Below are 17,191 nucleotides of genomic sequence, written 5' to 3' on the forward strand. Positions count from 1 at the left end.
AATCCCCATTTCTCAAGTTTGTGCAGGCCATCCATATACAAACAGAAATAATGCCTTTGAACTTGGCTTATTAGTCAACATTGACCTTTTCTGCAATTTCCTTGTTTTAGAACCAGCTTTATACTTTGAGTGGCTCAGGCTCATATATAGAACCAGCTCCCCCCCCCCCCAAAAAAAACTGGGATGGGGTGGGAAGCTATGTATTCATAGCCATGTATGCTGATAAACACAAAACACAAATAATAAATTATTTGTATTATAACTTTGAAATGTTGTACAAGAAAAAATTGAAAATGTTTCACTCCCCTCTCAGAAACAAAATACATTATAAAACGTTGGTGTTAAGACAGTAATTACACTTCTTATATTTAGCAGGTGCTGTATATACTTCCCAACCTTTGCTCACGCGGTCACTCACTTGTCCCTTATGGAACATTCTACTTAGCAAGTATTACCTCAGAACTGCAGTTACTGGCACATGCAGTTGGAATGTAGTCCAAGTCAAAATGTGCTATTAATGTAAATTATATTCTAAAGATTTAGCTCACAGTTTTTACATCTTAAAGTGACTAAAAATTAAATTTACTATGCAGCTCTTATGCTGCCTGGGGCTACTAAGAGCAACCAGATGTCCTGGGTGACCAGGGAGGACCCAGTACAGACACCAGGTGTGTTTCCATGGACAGCACACTCTCCAGCAAGGGCTGTACGACAGACTGGGAGAGACACGGGAAAGCCAATTGGCTGTGACATTGACTTACCATATGTTATATATCTCTGATTTGCTTTTAAAGATGGGATTATAAAATAAGCTAGCTATTGTTATCAGATTTTTCCCCCAATGGACACAATAGCTCTTTTTCAACAGAAAAAGTAAAACTTCTTATATTGTTTATAATTTTAGAGCTGCCAAAAAATAGGACTGTCATTTATAGACCTGACAGTAACGGACACATCAAACTGTGCCAGTAGTTGTCACTTTAAATAAGGTCCAAAAAGCCCAAGAAAACTTCTGTTTCCCTGTACAGAAGTTACAACTGTCATCTAAATTACCGAGGATGTTCTACCTCAGTTGACAGTTGATGAGACTGTCCTCAGCACTCGGCCCACATTCCTTTCCCCAAACATTTCCCAGAACACGAGAAAGAGCAGATGTTCTGTCGTATGGAAAATGAAAAGTACACACGTATGGTATGGATAAAACGGGGCTGAGGATGAGCACTGCTTTCCTTCCCCGGTAGCCTGGGAGCGAGCCCTTCTGCAGTAAACCTGGCTAGTCACGGTCTTCTGACATTAGGGAACCTGCTCTGAGTCATCTCCGATGTGACTAGCTAATGGTTTTCAGTAAACTCCACCATGACCAATGTTCTTTTCCTTGCTGGTTCCAGGCAGTTTATTCTGACGTAACTGGTGCTGTTCACACACATCTGTACTAGAACCTTGTTTTTCCAAAGCTGTCCCTACAGTGGCACATCTTCATCGGTCTTGTGGTGAGGTCACTCAGATCCAAGTTCCAACTAAAACCCTGCTGTGTTTACTTCATCTGCAAGGGCAACCGGCACGACCACCCCTTGTCGGTGCAGCTCCCGCAGCACATCTAGGATGGAGTCTAATTCTGTGCGGAACTTGTCCAGCTCCCGATTCTTCAGCTGTGCAAGTCTCTTCCATTTTTCAACTTCCTTGTTTTGCTCAGTTTCTACTACTTGGCGTGTTTGCTGTATTATCTGAAAACATAAAAATTTACATTATTATTAATCCAATTCATAGTGGAAATGAGAAACATTTAACAGTTTTAAAGAACAGGAGAATATTGAATAGGTATACCCAGGGCTTCTTGGGGGAAACTCAAACTCAGAACCACCATCAAGCTTATGTGTTTGGGTTTTTTTTTTTTTTTTTTTGTTTTTTTTGGCTTCAAAGTTTTATGTAAATTTCTTACTACTTGTTATGGACTGAATGTCCACATGTTGTGGTGTGGCTGTATTTGGAGTAGGAAATAAGGTTAAATGAGGTTGTACTGATGGGGCCCTGAGCTCATAGGAGCAGTGTCCTCCTAAGAAGAGACACATCAGAGAACTTTCTTGCCTCAAGTAAGTCATTCAAGAATGCAGTTTGTAAGCCAGGAAGACAGCTTCATTAGAAACCCAAAAGCCATAGTCCTGGCTTGACAACATTTGATCTAGGAGACTTGTCATGACAGTCTGAGCTGACTGACTGCGTAAGTAAAGCTGAGCATCAGCACCAAGGCAGCCCTAGAACATCACATTCTCTGTCTTTCAGCACAGTAGCCTGTGCCTAGTGCTAGGGATGTACCACATCAATGACCACCTTTTAACATAAATTTTATACATATGTGAAATGATTTGAATATCAAGTACTATTCCCAGGGTAACAAGCATAAAACTTACTAGGTGCCTATCAGTGCTTAAGGACATGATAAAAGTTTTTCCTCTCAAAATATAAGGAAAATCAATATTAAAGTATTTGAGATTTTAAGTCTTAGTTTTAATTCAAAACTATACTCTTAAGGAATTAAAAAGACAATGGGGAAGTTGCTGGAGAGGTGACTCAGTGGTTAAGAACACTGTCTACTCTTCAAGAGGTCCCAAGTTCAATTCCTAGCACAGCACCCACAAGGTGACTCACAGTTGCTTATAACTGTGGTCCCATGGGATCTAATGTCTTTCCTGGAGTGCAGACGTACATGCAGACGAAATATTCATATACATAAAATATACAAATAAAAGATAATGGAAACACTTGAAGAGTGCTTGGTAGGGATGTAGAAGTCCCAACAAGGAAAGTTGCTTAGAGTTCCTGCTCTCCTGCAGCAGTGTCCCCAGCCCTGCTGTGTTTACCTGCTGGAGTTCCTGCTCTCTCTGCTTATGCCTCATTTCCATTTGCTGGATTTTCCTTTCTAAGCCCATGAAATGTTTCATCTCTGGTGTATGGTTTTCTTTGGCTTCTTTCAATTCTTCCAAGAGCTTTGTAATCTAAAATTGAAGTTAGAATGGAAAAACCACAATCACAAGGAAACAATTATTTTCAAAGAGATAATCTTGAAAATGAAGAATATTTGTATAAAATTTCTCAAGTGGCACCTTGGATTCGTCTAGAAATTAACAACTTCCATTCTTATGTTTAAGAAGTAAAGAGTCACTCTAGCTGGGCTGAGCTCACATTCTAATTGGTTCCAGATGTCCAGACCACCTTCCTCCCATGACTATTTCGGGGTTCAAGAGAGGTGGGTGCTTTCTTCGGCTTCAAGGTGTTAGTAACTGTTTTTAGAATTCGAAGTACAGCTCAGTCATGCAGCACTGAGTGTTCTATGCACAGAAAGAACTCATTTTATTTGTAATTCTCTGGTGACCCCTATATGACTTAGAATTTTAGTAATTTGCTCCACAGATAAAGGCTGCTGGGCAGAGGAGAATGGATTAGAGCCAGGGTGGGGAAGGTGGAAGGAAAGATGTCTTTCCTGGTTGACTGCTCTTTGGGACCCCAGGATATAGAGAGATGAAAGGCACAGTCTTTGCTCTCATGGGTTAGGACTGCAGCATCTCTGTCTTCTCAGCACAGGGAAAGGGAGTTATTTTTATAGCACTGGCAGCAAAATGGAGGGGTTGAGAGACTTTCATCTTAGACTCAGTGAAGCAACTAACTGCATTTTCTATCATATAGTGAGTCATTCTACCAGAGATCTGATTCCACCAATTGCTGTATCAAAGGCAATAATAATGATGGATAAAATGAAGATGGATACATTACCACAATCAATCATGTTTTATATAAAATACCCACTATCTAATAGTCACAATGCTACTCTCTCAATCTTACCTGAATTAGTAGGGAAAGTGAACACAAAAGCATATTCAATCAGAGGCAATCAAACTATTTTAAATGAGAAACATCCTGATGATATCACAGTCGCCACAGAAACATGCTGTCTTGAGCTGGGGGTGGTTTGCAGAAAGCCCAGGAAGAGCCTAATTGCTGGGCATGAAGATGAAGATGGTATATACTATGCAATGATTACTAAAAATTATTTAAGAAAAAAAAAACCCAGGCATGGTGACAGAACAAAAAGCTGACGGAGTCATAATCACATACAGAATGGATGATCAAATATTTTGATTTTTGTAAACTTATTTTTGGAAGTGAGTTCTGAGGAATGAGTCAGGGGTTTCATGTACCCTGCTGTATACTATACCTCTGAACTACATCACCAGTTCCTCATAAAGTTTTCATGGTTGGAAAATAATTTTGTCATTCTAAGTTATTGCTGTCTTGCGTAACCACCCACAGTGCATTCCTGGTCTTTTGAAGCCAGCAAGTAAATGAGAATTCTAACATGGCCAAGGATTTGTAGGGTGGGGAGAACTCCTAAGAGGTGGGTGGCAGGATCCAAAGGCGGACGCCACTGGCTTGAGTTTTAAAGAAGTCTTAGTGGACAAACTGCAGTGAGTTAGTGCTAAGAACATTATCGATACCAGCATCTTATTATATTTACATTTGTTTACTGTTATTCCACAAAATGTAAGGGTCACAGAGCAGGACTTGTTGACAACTTTGTCCTCAGTATTTCTAGAACCTAAGTTTTTCTACTACTGATGGGCTCAATGCTAGCATTTCTTTCTGTATGCTGGTCAGTAACAATGGTAAAGTTATTTCATTTTCTTGACATAAACCACCTTTATAATGGGAAAAACAGTAGCCACTCCTTGGATATGTTTAGAATCAGATACACTAATCCATGTCCTTAGCATAATCCATTCAGACCAAACATTCCATACTTGTTTCTACTATTGTCAATCTTGTTAAATGGTGTAAGAAACAGCTAATGAAGCTATACACCAACAGAAAAATCTATCTCAATATAACATTTTAGATAAGACTTTTAAATGTTTAAAAATCATATGCATCCACATACAAATGACTACGCCTACACAGTGCACCCCTGTATGAACAGGAAGAGACATGGCAAAATATATTTGGGGTATTGGGGCTACAGCTGATTTTACAGCTTCTCATTTCTAACACCTAATACTAGTATAAGATAATATACTGACCACTAAATCCATGCTCAGTAGGTATTAAATAGTATCAAGAGAAGCCTAAGTTATCTTAATAGTTAATAGTTATTTTAATAAAGAGGGTATTTCATGCAGATTGTATCAGCAGAGGTGGAGTTACAAATGCTTGTAAGCCATCATGTGGGTGCTGGGATTTGAACTCAGGTCTGGAAGAACAGCCAGTGCTCTTAACTCCAGTCCCTCAGTCCCTGTATGCTTATTTTTATGTCCTGAATTTTTTCTGAATTCTTGTAAATCACTTAACTGCTTTTTTAAAAATGGAGAATTTAGAGTTTTCAACATATAATGCCCCCAAATTTGCAAATATAAATCATTTACCTTCTTCCTTTTCAATGTGGATGCCTTCTGTTTCTTTTGCCAGGATCATAGTACTGAACAAGAGTAGTGACAGTGGCTGATTGTTTTTTTGCTTTGTTGTTCTAGACTTTAAGGGTAATCCTTTTGTTCTGTGGGGTATTTGATCACGTTTACTGTTTTGAATCAAGCCTAACTATTTTTGCATCTCTGGTAGAAGTTTCAGCTGATCACAGTGAATGAGCACTGTGATGTACTCTTGAATTCAGTTTGTCAGCATTTTGTTGAGAATCTGCATTCAGTGCAGATACAGGTCTATAGTTTTCATATTTTATCATTTGTTTGGTATCAGGGTAATGGTGGCCTCTAACAAGTTTAGCAGAGTTCTTTTCATTTCAGTTTCTTGGATTATTTTAAAAAGAACTGGAATAATTTTCTTTATAAAGCTTTTGTAGAAATCTGGGTAACTGAGTTCTGATTTTAGACAGAAGACTAAATTATTGCTCCAGTTGTATTACCATTTGTTCTACTTATATTTCATACTTCTTGATTCAATTTTGCTATGTGTGTATGTGGGATTTTATTCATTTCTTTTTGGCTTACCAGTTTCCCATATAATTTTGCATAACCATTTCTTACGATCCTTTATTACTGAGTCAGATCAGTAAAAATGTCTACCTTTTGGTCTTTGGCTATTATTTTTCTTGATTAGTCTAATTAAAGGTTTGTCAATTTTGTGTTTTGCCAAGCAAGCACTTCTGCATCTTTTGTCTTGGTTTTGCTCTCTTACCAGCTCAGTGCTCTGGCTGTGCCGCAGACTCTGATCTTCCGGCTTGGGTTTGCATGCTGTCTTCTGATGTACACATCTGCTGCTACAGCTCCGCTCAGCGCTGCTGCGGCTGCAGACTTTCATGTTGTCCCTTTGCTTTCCTGTTCAAGACTGAGTTTTTGATTTCTGCTTTAACTTCTTCGCTTTCCAATGTGTCGTTTGGGAGAAGGTTGTTCATTTCCCACATTTTGCGTATTTCCCGTTGTTCTTTTTGTTGACATACAGTTTTATCCTGTTTGTTGTCTAAGAACATACAGTAAGATTACAGTTATTTGACTTGTGGCCTAATGCATGATCTACCTTGGAGAATGTTCTGTTATTAGATGAGATGACTTTGCTCCATGGCGTTTCAGTTCATGTTTCCTTACTGGTCTTCTGCCTACATGACTTGTCAGTATTGGACTCTGTCTCTTTGGAGCTGATATTATTTGCTTTATGTATTTCAGCAGCACTGTGCTGAGTACCTAAACCTTTACAACTGGTAAACCAGTCTGTTTTATCACCATGCCATGATCCCTTGGTTTCTCTATAGTTACTGACTTAGCACAGCTAGTCTTGTCTGCTTTCATTTTATATCATTCCAAGTTCTTCATTTTACATTTGTGTGTGCATCTTTTATTAGTAAAATAGATAGATGCTTTGTTGGCAGCACGAGTGCCCCCGCGAAAGTCCATTTTGTCAGCCTGTGTCTTCTGATTAGTGAATCTATTCCATCTATGTGAAGTCAAGATTATTAATTACAGGTATCAACTTCTTCCTGTCATTTTGTTAACTGCTTTATGTATTCTCTTCCTTTCTACCTCCTATTATTTACCTTAGTGGTTTAATCTGATTCTCTTTTAGGTATGTTTTCCTGGTAAGTTTTGTAAGTAGCATGATTATTATTCTTTTTAGTGTAGAATATTAAGCATTTCTTGAAGGCCTGTTCTGGTTGTGATGAATCCCTTCAAGTTTCTGCTTATCTAAGAAAAATCGGTTTTCTTCTATTCTAAAGGTAGCTTTCCCGAGTATAGATTTTTTCAGCAATTTGAATATATCATTCTATTCTCTTTCTGTCTATAAGAGTTTATCAGAAATATGGACTCTATCTACTAGGCCTTATTTTAAATATAACTTGAAACCTTCCTCTTGGAGAATTCGGAATTTTAGTATTTCCTGTTTTGCACTTTTAGTACATGACTGTATTATGGCCCGGTGAAGGTCTCTGTTGTTGAATCTAGCTGGGGTCCTTTGAACTGCTGATACTGGAATGTCCATTCTCTTGGAAGATTTGAGACACAGTGGAATATTTTGTCAATTTTTTTAATGCCTCTGTCTTTTTCTTCTACAACTCCCACCATGCAAACACTGGCTCACTTAGTGGTGCCCCACTGGCTTCACAGATTTCCCCCCTTTCATTTATAATCTCTAGTTCTTTGGTAAATTTTTCATTCATATTTGGAATTGTTCTTACTTCTTTGTTCTGGTTTCTTATATTCTTTTGCATGAATTTCTTTAGGATCATTAGTTTGAATTCTTTTCAGGCATTTCATAAGTTTCCCTCAACATAGGGTACTGGAGATTATGTTTCTTTTTTTTTTTTTTTTTTTTTTTGATTTTTTCGAGACAGGGTTTCCCTGTAGTTTCTAGAGCCTGTCCTGGAACTAGCTCTTGTAGACCAGGCTGGCCTCGAACTCAGAGATCCGCCTGTCTCTGCCTCCCGAGTGCTGGGATTAAAGGCGTGCGCCACCACCGCCCGGCGAGATTATGTTTCTTTAGGCATACTATTTCATGCTTCTTATATTCTGGCATTGATGCTTCTGTACCCACTGTGGTTGTTTCCCCCAGTTTTGGGGAATAGATTTTTTTTTTTTTTTGGTTTTTCGAGACAGGGTTTCTCTGAAGCTTTTTCGTTTTTTCTTTTTCTCCAGTCAGATGTGATATAAAGTGTCAGTAGGGGTAGTTGCTTTGGTTGCTGTTGTAGATGAACTTAAAGTGCAGTGTCTGAGATGTCCTTGGCAGTGACTGTGTCAGCACTGACCACGAGCATCTCCACAGTGCACTGCAGACTGTGTCAGCACTGACCACGAGCATCTCCACAGTGCACTGCAGACTATGTCAACACTGACCACGAGCATCTCCACAGTGCACTGCAGAGTGTGTCAACACTGACCACGAGCATTTCCACCGTGCACTGCAGAGTGTGTCAGCACTGACCACGAGCATTTCCACCGTGCACTGCAGAGTGTGTCAGCACTGACCAGGAGCATCTCCACAGTGGACGAAGACTCATGAAACTAGTTGTAATCACCGACAGGTATGAACTTCGTGTTGTTTGGAGACAGGTTTCCAAAGCTGTATGTCCTTATACCCCACAGGTGAGTGGTAATGGCACCAGAGCCCTTGCTGGCAGCTGCCTTGTCTCTGTGGTTCAGGATAGGGAAGAGATCTAATCCAGGTATTATATGTAAGAGCAAATGACAAGGACTATATAGCACACATAGCCACAACCACAGGATGTCAACAGAAACTTTTCCAGTCCCTCAGGCAGAGCATGGGAATGCTTGGGCCTATGTTCTCGCACTGCAGGAGTAGCTCCAGTTCTGGCGGCAGGAGTGAGGTTCCTGACCACACTGCACCTGCACTTAGGAAGCAGAGAGACTCATCTAGCTTCCTTCTCCTCTTATTTCAGTCTAGACCTCAGCCCATGTGCTGAGATGGTGCTGCCCTCTCTGAAAACATCTCCCCAGGCAGGCAGGCCTATAGTGTGCCTCCAGATCCAATCAGCTCCCACTGAAGATTAGCCGTCAGATTTAGGCCTATAGTGTGCCTCCAGATCCAATCAGCTCACACTGAAGATCAGCCGTCAGATTTAGGCCTATAGTGTGCCTCCAGATCCAATCAGCTCACACTGAAGATTAGCCGTCAGATTTAGGCACTGAAGGACGAGCACCAGTGGTGCTGGGGCTATGGCACTAGGGACACAGAACTGAGGTGATGAAACACAAAGGGAACTTTCCTTAGGTCTCGTGGGGCAATGATATAGTCTTGAGGCTTGTGGCACTGGCAGCTGCTGGAACTGGATGGATATTCCCCAGATCTGAAGTGACACATGAACCCAGTGCTGGGGCTTTTGGCACTGAGTTATGGAGGAACTGTTTCTAGTTCTGTGGATGGGCATTTGTTGAGGGATTGTGGCTGTGTTGTTTATGGTCCTGGAGGAGCACAACATGGAAGGGGATGTTCTTAGGTCACATGGAGAAAAGTGCTGGTGGAACTGGCATTTGTGTTGGCAGTCACATTCCTAATTTATGGGCCCGGATGGGAACACTGTCAGGTCCAGAGGAACAGGCATGAGTGAACAGTTAGCTTCCTGCATCAGCAGCTGTGGGGGTGAGTGCTGCTGCTGCTGTGGTGAACGGCTACATTCTTGCAATTGTATGACATGGATGGAAACGTCTCCTGGGTGTGAGGGGACATAGTGAGGTGACAGTGGAACTTTTTGTACTACCAGCTCCACTGGTGGGCGGGAGTTATTAGGGAGATCTTCCTTAGTTCTGGTAACGGGCAGTAGACTTTGGTGGTAGCACTCCTGGAGCCATGAGACACAGCTGGAATCTTCCTCAGTTCCTCATGCTCAGGCAAAGGTTGCTGTCAGGGGTTTCTAAATTATAAGTAGCAATCCCAAGGCTTCGGGGCCATGGGTTATAGGGAAGAGCTTTTCTAGTTCCCATGGGGCAAGGCAAAGGCAGCCTTTGTCATGGATCTGCAGGACACAGAGAAGTGACAGCTGCAGACACCAGGATCCATCTGCTGCTTAGATACCTAGGATGCTATCTAGCAGTGGCTGATGTCTAACAGGTTTGCCTCTTCAGTTGCAGGGGTTCCGACTGGGAGCAGAACAGTCATTCTTAGATTAGCCAGCTACCCAAAACACACCGTGAAGAGCATGGGCATGTTCTGTAGTGAGGACTGGCAGTCTGCAGCTATCACGGAAGCCACTGGTGTTTTCCCATCTATCTCTTCTAGCAATTCCCCCTCCCCTCCCCTCCCCTCCCCCATGGCCAGGAAACCAGGCTTGCACCTGTACTTTTCTTTGTTCTCTAAGTTGCCTTCCAACTCCAATGCTGTTTAGGGAGTGCCCACTTCCCAGTTTTAGACCTTCCCCTAATCTCTCTTCTTGAAATACAAAGTTTCCCTTTGTCAAATGATTCTTTGGTGGCCATTTTGCAGGTAGAGTGTCCCCATTAGTCATCCCGAATCTAAATGTTAAGAGGTGGGATCTAGTGAGAAGTCTTTAGGTTACTGGGAGGTTATGCCTTGGCAGGGGATTGGGTGATTATGGGCCCTTCCTTTCTTTCTGATCTTCCTAGTCACAAGGTGAGTAGCTCTGCTCTGACATATGATCCCCCATGATGTGTGGACTTCATCCTGCTCTAGGCATCTGGGCCAACTACTCCTGGATGAGACTTCAATACTAATTTTTCTCCCTCTTAGCTGGCTGTCTCAGGGACTGCGACAGTGATGGAAAGCGAATGACACAGTTAAGGATACAGACACATACAGATCTTACCATAAACCCCGCCATCTCCCACTGCCTGCTCAGGAAGTCACTGCCTCCAGAATATCTAAGATAAGTTACAGTAAGCACAATATTTTTCACATTTTTTTTTTAAATCATGGGCCTTAAGAGTCCCCAGGCTCAAGTCAGATTCTGGCCTTAACTGATTTCTTTATTTTTCCTTTTGTTCTCTTATTCAGACAGGGTTTCAAATGTAGTACAGGCTAGCTTGGAGTTTGTGCAGCTCAGACGGAGAATCACAAGTACTGGGGTTACACTCATGCCACCATCACACCCAGTGTGGCTTCTATGAGGGATTGCGAGCCCGCATCACTATGCCCAGCTCGGTTTCTATGAAGTGACTATAGACTTTTTCTCAATGGTGACATTTGTAATCAGCCCTGCATCTGTCTTTAGGAAGTCTGTATAGAGATTCAAATCCTTTCTCTACAACTACAGGGTGCGAGGAAATAAATGAAGACTTGAGTAACTACTGAAAATTTGTAATGACTACTAACTCGAGAAAAATGAACCGTTTTTGTGAAGGGTATCATAAATCCCAAGATAGAAGCCAATATGTGCCTGAGTTTGCAAAGATCGATTGGCAAGATAGCAGAGGTTGACTAAAAAATCTGCACCCTTTTGCAGCAGGTGTGACCTTAAAGAGCTGTGTGATTTAAAACATTTTAGATAAAAAGGTTTGGACAAACATGCGGTCTACAGCAAAGTCCTTCCCAGCATCAGCACAGTGAGTGAGAGAAGTAAATTCCCAAGGACATCGAGGGCATTTGCTTTAACTAAATTTTGAAAACAACTAGGTCACAGCTTTCTGATGGTCCTTATACAAATGCATAAACAAAAGATCTAACAGAACTCACCACTGTTAGTGCACCTTCATTTGTGGCTATACAAAGTGACAGGGATTAAATCCTTCCCCGAGGAACTAGAACACAAAGTAAAATACACCAATCAGCTGCTTTCAGATGCTGGGTAACAGCTCACAAGACTGTGACTCCTGAGAACAGGGCTCTGTCACTGCCCAGTTTATCATGGTATAGTTCAGCTTCAGAAAAGCAGACTCCTAGTTCCTGGAGGTCAGAAGTGGAAGAGTTCTCCCTTCTAATTGGGATGCCCAGGAGCAGCAAGTGCTCATCAGTGGTAGGACTCTATCAGCCACGCTATGCAGCTCCTGTAAATGAACTGCGCATTAAGCAGCAGGTATCAAGACTAGGCGCACATCAGTCGCCTTACACAGTCGTAAAGGGACAAGGCTTCAACACACACTGCAGCTGTTTGGCTTTCAGTGCGTCCTCCCTAGTTAGGACTGAAGTTGTCACTGGAGGAGCGAGTGAGTTATTCTGGAAACAGGCTGTTAGAGAAGCAAGTTTGGCTCTTTCCTACCCCTCTACCCTCTACCATGGGATGATGCAGTATAAAGTCCCTCATCAGATACTGGCATAATGTTCTCGAATGTTTGAATTAACAATGGTTTTTGGTTAATTATCAAATCTAAGGTTTGCTTTTAACAAGACTATAACTTGGGTTAACATGGACCTTGATTAAGGCTAAAAACGTTCTGTGTGCATCTTGAGTGCTGAAATGAAAGCTAGCACACGCGAGTGTGCGCACACAGACATACACAGACACAGACACACACACACACACACACACACACACACACACACACACACACACACACACACACACACCTTTCTAGAATCAACGGGATGGATCTTAGGCTGAGGAGCAGCAGTGGTTTTCCGGAGGAGCCTGTGTCTAATGATATTGCTGCTGATGACACTGCATGACTGCATTTCTTTGACATGTTTTTCAGTAGATGATGACTGTGACAGAACAGGAAAAGCCTAAGGCAGGATACAGTCCTTTACTGGCAACAGTTTAGTTCCTATCAGATGAATCTAAAATCAAGTCTCACTCTGAAAGTTTTCTCCCATTTATTCCTTCCCACAGTTCCCACCTTTGGAACTCTGGCTTTCCAGTGTCCTACTGGGTCCACACGGGTTTCCTCTTCTTTGCTGAAGGCAGAGCTCCAAGTCACTGCACAGTCACTTTCTACTGAGTTTTCTCCTGCTTGGTGAGCACTGTGAGTGCCAATCAACTCGTTTGCCTTCTTCAAATCTAATTAATCTGTTGCTCATTACTGTCCCAACTGAGAACTCAGGGCTGAGTAGCATCATTATCTTTGAAACATCAGTTTCTAGAGACTCAGACAGGGCTCTCTGGAAAACCCTTCCCGGAACCTAGGGATGGGATCCTAGGGAAACTGGCAGTAGCCAGTATAACAGAATTCTCACTAAAGCAAGTTTCCCCACATCTGTCTTTCTCTCTCTGGCTTTCACTCTGTAGCCTGGGCTGGCCTGAAACTCATGCCTCAGTCTACAGGATGCTAAGATCATAGGCACGAGCCACATGACTTGCCTCCCACAAGAGAGAGGGCGGTTCATCTTTCCCTGGCTCTTCCTTTACAAATTCCGAATATCAGCAGGAAACAAACTCAGCTCTTGATATGTGTCTCTCATAGAATTAATTGCAGGTGGTTATCAGCTGTGGACCTTGAGACTCCCAGAGAGGCCACTGCACTCACTGTCTTTTTTGCCATGTGCTGGAAGAGACTCACAAGGAGAGCATATACCAGGTCTTGTAAGTCTTACTGTTCAAGCCAGGATAAAGGACTGTGGGGTTAACAGTTTTTATAAATGGACACATTCCTCCCTCTTTTCTCTGTCCTGACAGGTTGGCTTTTGTGACTAGTGAGAGCACTAGTTTCTGCTAGCTAGAGGGGTATAAATGTAGGCAGTTTACTAGAGGGACTGGGGATAGACCACCAAGTAGCGTCCCCTCTAGCTGATGGCTTTGGGTCCATCAGGGGCCTTGGCTTCTCTGTCTTTGTTGGTTGGTGCTGCCAACCAGGAATAGCTGTGACTGCATCTACAGGTCTGATCTGACTGGAGTGGCCTACATTCTGCAGTCACTTGAAACAATGTCTCCATTAATACCATTCTCACCAACAGTGTAGTATGTTGCTGCCCAGATGTCTGTGGTCTCTGATGTCTCAGCCATTTTGGGAGGGGACTTTGGATCTTGAGCAGTTATGCCCAGGAAGCCTGTACTAAACACAAACTACAAGACTTACCAGTTAGAGAGATATGAAGGCTGACTGTAAAACAGATTTCTAGACTGATACATTAAGTTACTACTAATTTTTCTATATGTGACAGACTTCTAGGTTATGCTAGTATTTGCATCTCTTTGAAAAAAATCTATACATAAATACTAACATAATTGAAATCCCCAAGAAAAACTTCCAATATTTTGGTTATTTCTCACTTTCTTACCTGGTTCTGTAGGATTTCTTCCCGAACCTGAGAAACTGCAAGGGATTCTTGTTTACCTTGCAGCTCAGTAACTTGACTTTGGAAATGTTTTATAAGCACCTAGGGAAATAGGACAAGTAGGGTTAGTCTACAGCTACACATCCCTGGATGTGCCAACCTTGTCTCATCCTGGATGCTGAGCAGGTTTGGGCCTGGTCAGGACTTGGGTGGGAGATGAATTTGGTTAACAAGGCTCCCCCTTGAATACTATGTAGATAATATAACCCAACTCAAGACTGAAAAAAGCCTTCAGGCGTAAATCTCTGCAAAGTCTAAGTTTGGAAGTGGGTAAGTTATTGAATAAAGATAACAGTCATAATCTCTGAACTAAAAATGCCACATAATAATTTTAGACAAAGGAAGAGATTTCCATCAGACATTCCAAGGACGTGTGGAACGCCTGGCTCTCTTCTCTGCAACGCTGCACCTTCACTGTTCTAAAGAGCTGGCGGCAATGACGTCCATGGAAATCTATTACATTTATCATCTTGGGAAAACACATTATCTGCGTTACTATGGTTTCAGAAGAACACTGCTCTCTCACTGTCCAGATTATCCCTGCAAATCACATGGTGCAATGTCAGCTGCCTTCTGACACCTGGCAAGGATCTGCAGGGCTAGGTCAGGCAATAACCTGAAGAATACTTTAGAAAAGCATTTAAGATACGTCTAACTATATTACAGGAACTGTACTGAGTTCCTTACATCTCATCCCCCACGTTTCAACATGTACCTCTTTGTAATAGGGCATTTCTCCAAAGGTATAACATTTTTACATCTGATAATTTACAATGATTTAAAAATGTTTAATAACCCACCCCTCTTTAAATTTCCCCAACTAAGGCTTTGTCTGTATTTCTGCTGGTAATATATTACAGAAAGGAGATGGTAGTAGCTTCTTGAAGCCTTCCCTTAAGCTTGTCTTATCAAAGTAAAAACCTCCAGGAAGGATGAGGAGCAAAATAAACACTCAGCTTCATTCAGTACTGCTTATGTTTCCCATTTTTAACAAAAGTTATTTTTATGCTAACAGTACAGAAAATGGCCACAGGGGAGTTATTTTCAGATAGTCTGAGTAGATGTACCTGTTATCCAAGAAGGAAGCCACTGATTGAAGGAAATGCTGATGGGTTGCCAGCATTGCCCGTCACAGCTGTTGGAAGGCTGTGTTTCCCATGGCTGGAGCTGTGTGTCTCTATGTGCTACTTTAGCCCTAGTGCCTCACCGTCTGGAGCCTTTAGTTGCTCCACAATGAAAAGTAACAAGCAGGAAGAATGCATGAAGATAAGCACTGATCATTTGGGACTTGCGGTGGAGGGAGGGAGGGAGGTCAACATATGCAAGTTCAAGGGATACGGTCCACTCAGCTAGACATAGACAGCTTTATGTGACAGCCTACGTAGAGGAAAAGCTGAGAAGTGTAGGGACAGGTCTGTAGAAACACTTATTTGTAGTACATATTTTAAGGTAAATGTTAAAATATGGTAATGATAATCCCCTCTATATTATAAAAATTAAGTCAATAATTATTTTCCATTTGTATCACCAACCTGAAAAAAATGTTAAAACATTTCCAAATTAAATCCTGTTCTATCAATAGACTTAAAAATACATTAGTGAGCCGGGTGGTGGTGGCGCACGCCTTTAATCCCAGCACTTGGGAGGCAGAGGCAGGCAGATCTCTGAGTTTGAGGCCAGCCTGGTCTACAAGAGCTAGTTCCAGGACAGGCTTTAGAAACTACAGGGAAACCCTGTCTCGAAAACCCAAAAAAAAAAAAAAAAAAAAAAAAAAAAAAAAAAAAAAAATTAGTGATGTTTGAGAAGGACCAGCTACCTCTTGAGTTGTGATTTTACGAGTCAGTTCAGCTACTTTGGAAGAGGAATTTTCCACTGCATTCTGGCAAAGGAGTTTCTCTATTTCCCTCTGGTGAGACGCCTTGAGGGACGCGATGTGTGCCGCAGTGTCATCCTTGACCCTGTGGAGGAAACACAAGAGAACATGTGAAGTGGCTCTCACACCTCTAACTCAGGAGTCAAGACCTGGAAAAGAACGCAGCAGAGGGCAGCTACTCCTGGCTGCATGTCAGGAGTGCTCAGCAGCATGTTGTGAGCTCCTCCGGTCGCTCACAGGCTAGCATGTCCCAGGCTTTGCAAGAGTACTGCCGAGGGTGCAGATCTGAGAACTGTCTAGCCTGAGCAAGTCAAGCACAGATGGAGTTAAGATGTGGGCTTTCACTCTCCTCTGCCTGACGCAGTGTCCTCCAAGGGACTCCGACGTTTCAGTGCCCCTCCCTGATCTCAAGCAAATGTTCAGCCACTCTGTTTCTTAAGGTCTACTCAGACTGCTCACTTGGGTTCTTGTTTGGATAGCCACAGTCCATAAAATCTTCAATGGCTTTTATTGGCAGCTCATCAATATTTGGGCATGCAAATGATTACCGGGATAGTTGCATGTTATGAGAATACAATAATTTTATGGTAATTCTCAGGATTATTTGCTTCATTTGGAAGGTACATGTGATAGTAAAGAACAACCTCAATCTGGGACAAGGAAAACTCTTAACATCAGAGAAATAGACTAACAACACTAGCAAAAACTTAAAGAAAATTTCCTGCAAGAAACCTGAAACTACAAACCTGAATTTCAAGTTGTTTCTAGGAAAGAATAACGACTAGATTCAGTACTGGAGAAACCAATTTCCATATGGTGCTGCCATGCTGATTTAATTGCCAGCACTGCTATCAATCAAAAAATAAAGTAAGCATTATGGGTGCTACTGCCATGCTCATCCTGTTGAGTGAAATCAGGTAATTGCAGGCAAGGGCATGCAAAGCAGTGCGATCTTCTCTCCGTTCTTTGGGAGCTACAAGGCTGGTGATGATTAATGCTTATGTAGGCGTTGTGGGTGGAAGCAAGCAATTTTCTGAGATGGGCCAAGAAATGTTTTGTGAAAGAAGCAGAACTTCAAACACAACTGAGCAAGAAGCACAAAGAAACATGGCAGTTAGGCACAGAGATTAATATGAGAGTAGCCACAGA

The 17,191-nt window shown here is 42.0% G+C and overlaps 1 protein-coding gene across 2 annotated transcripts in view; it reads right to left on the bottom strand.

Annotated features, from left to right (window-relative positions):
• Window positions 1–237: 237 nt before the first annotated feature.
• Window positions 238–17,191, bottom strand: part of Cep162 (centrosomal protein 162) — a 73,644-nt gene continuing 56,690 nt past the window's right edge. For both annotated transcript variants that reach the window (XM_038323840.1, XM_038323839.1), the window contains exons 24-27: window positions 15,986–16,127; window positions 14,113–14,211; window positions 2,859–2,993; window positions 238–1,724 (exon numbers count right to left, since the gene is read on the bottom strand). In XM_038323840.1, the coding sequence (XP_038179768.1) occupies window positions 1,518–1,724; window positions 2,859–2,993; window positions 14,113–14,211; window positions 15,986–16,127 (583 nt within the window). In that variant the 3' untranslated portion in view covers window positions 238–1,517. The remainder of the gene's footprint in view (window positions 1,725–2,858; window positions 2,994–14,112; window positions 14,212–15,985; window positions 16,128–17,191) is intronic.

The sequence above is a fragment of the Arvicola amphibius genome, chromosome 3 (genome assembly GCF_903992535.2).
Source record: "Arvicola amphibius chromosome 3, mArvAmp1.2, whole genome shotgun sequence".
NCBI lineage: Eukaryota > Metazoa > Chordata > Mammalia > Rodentia > Cricetidae > Arvicola > Arvicola amphibius.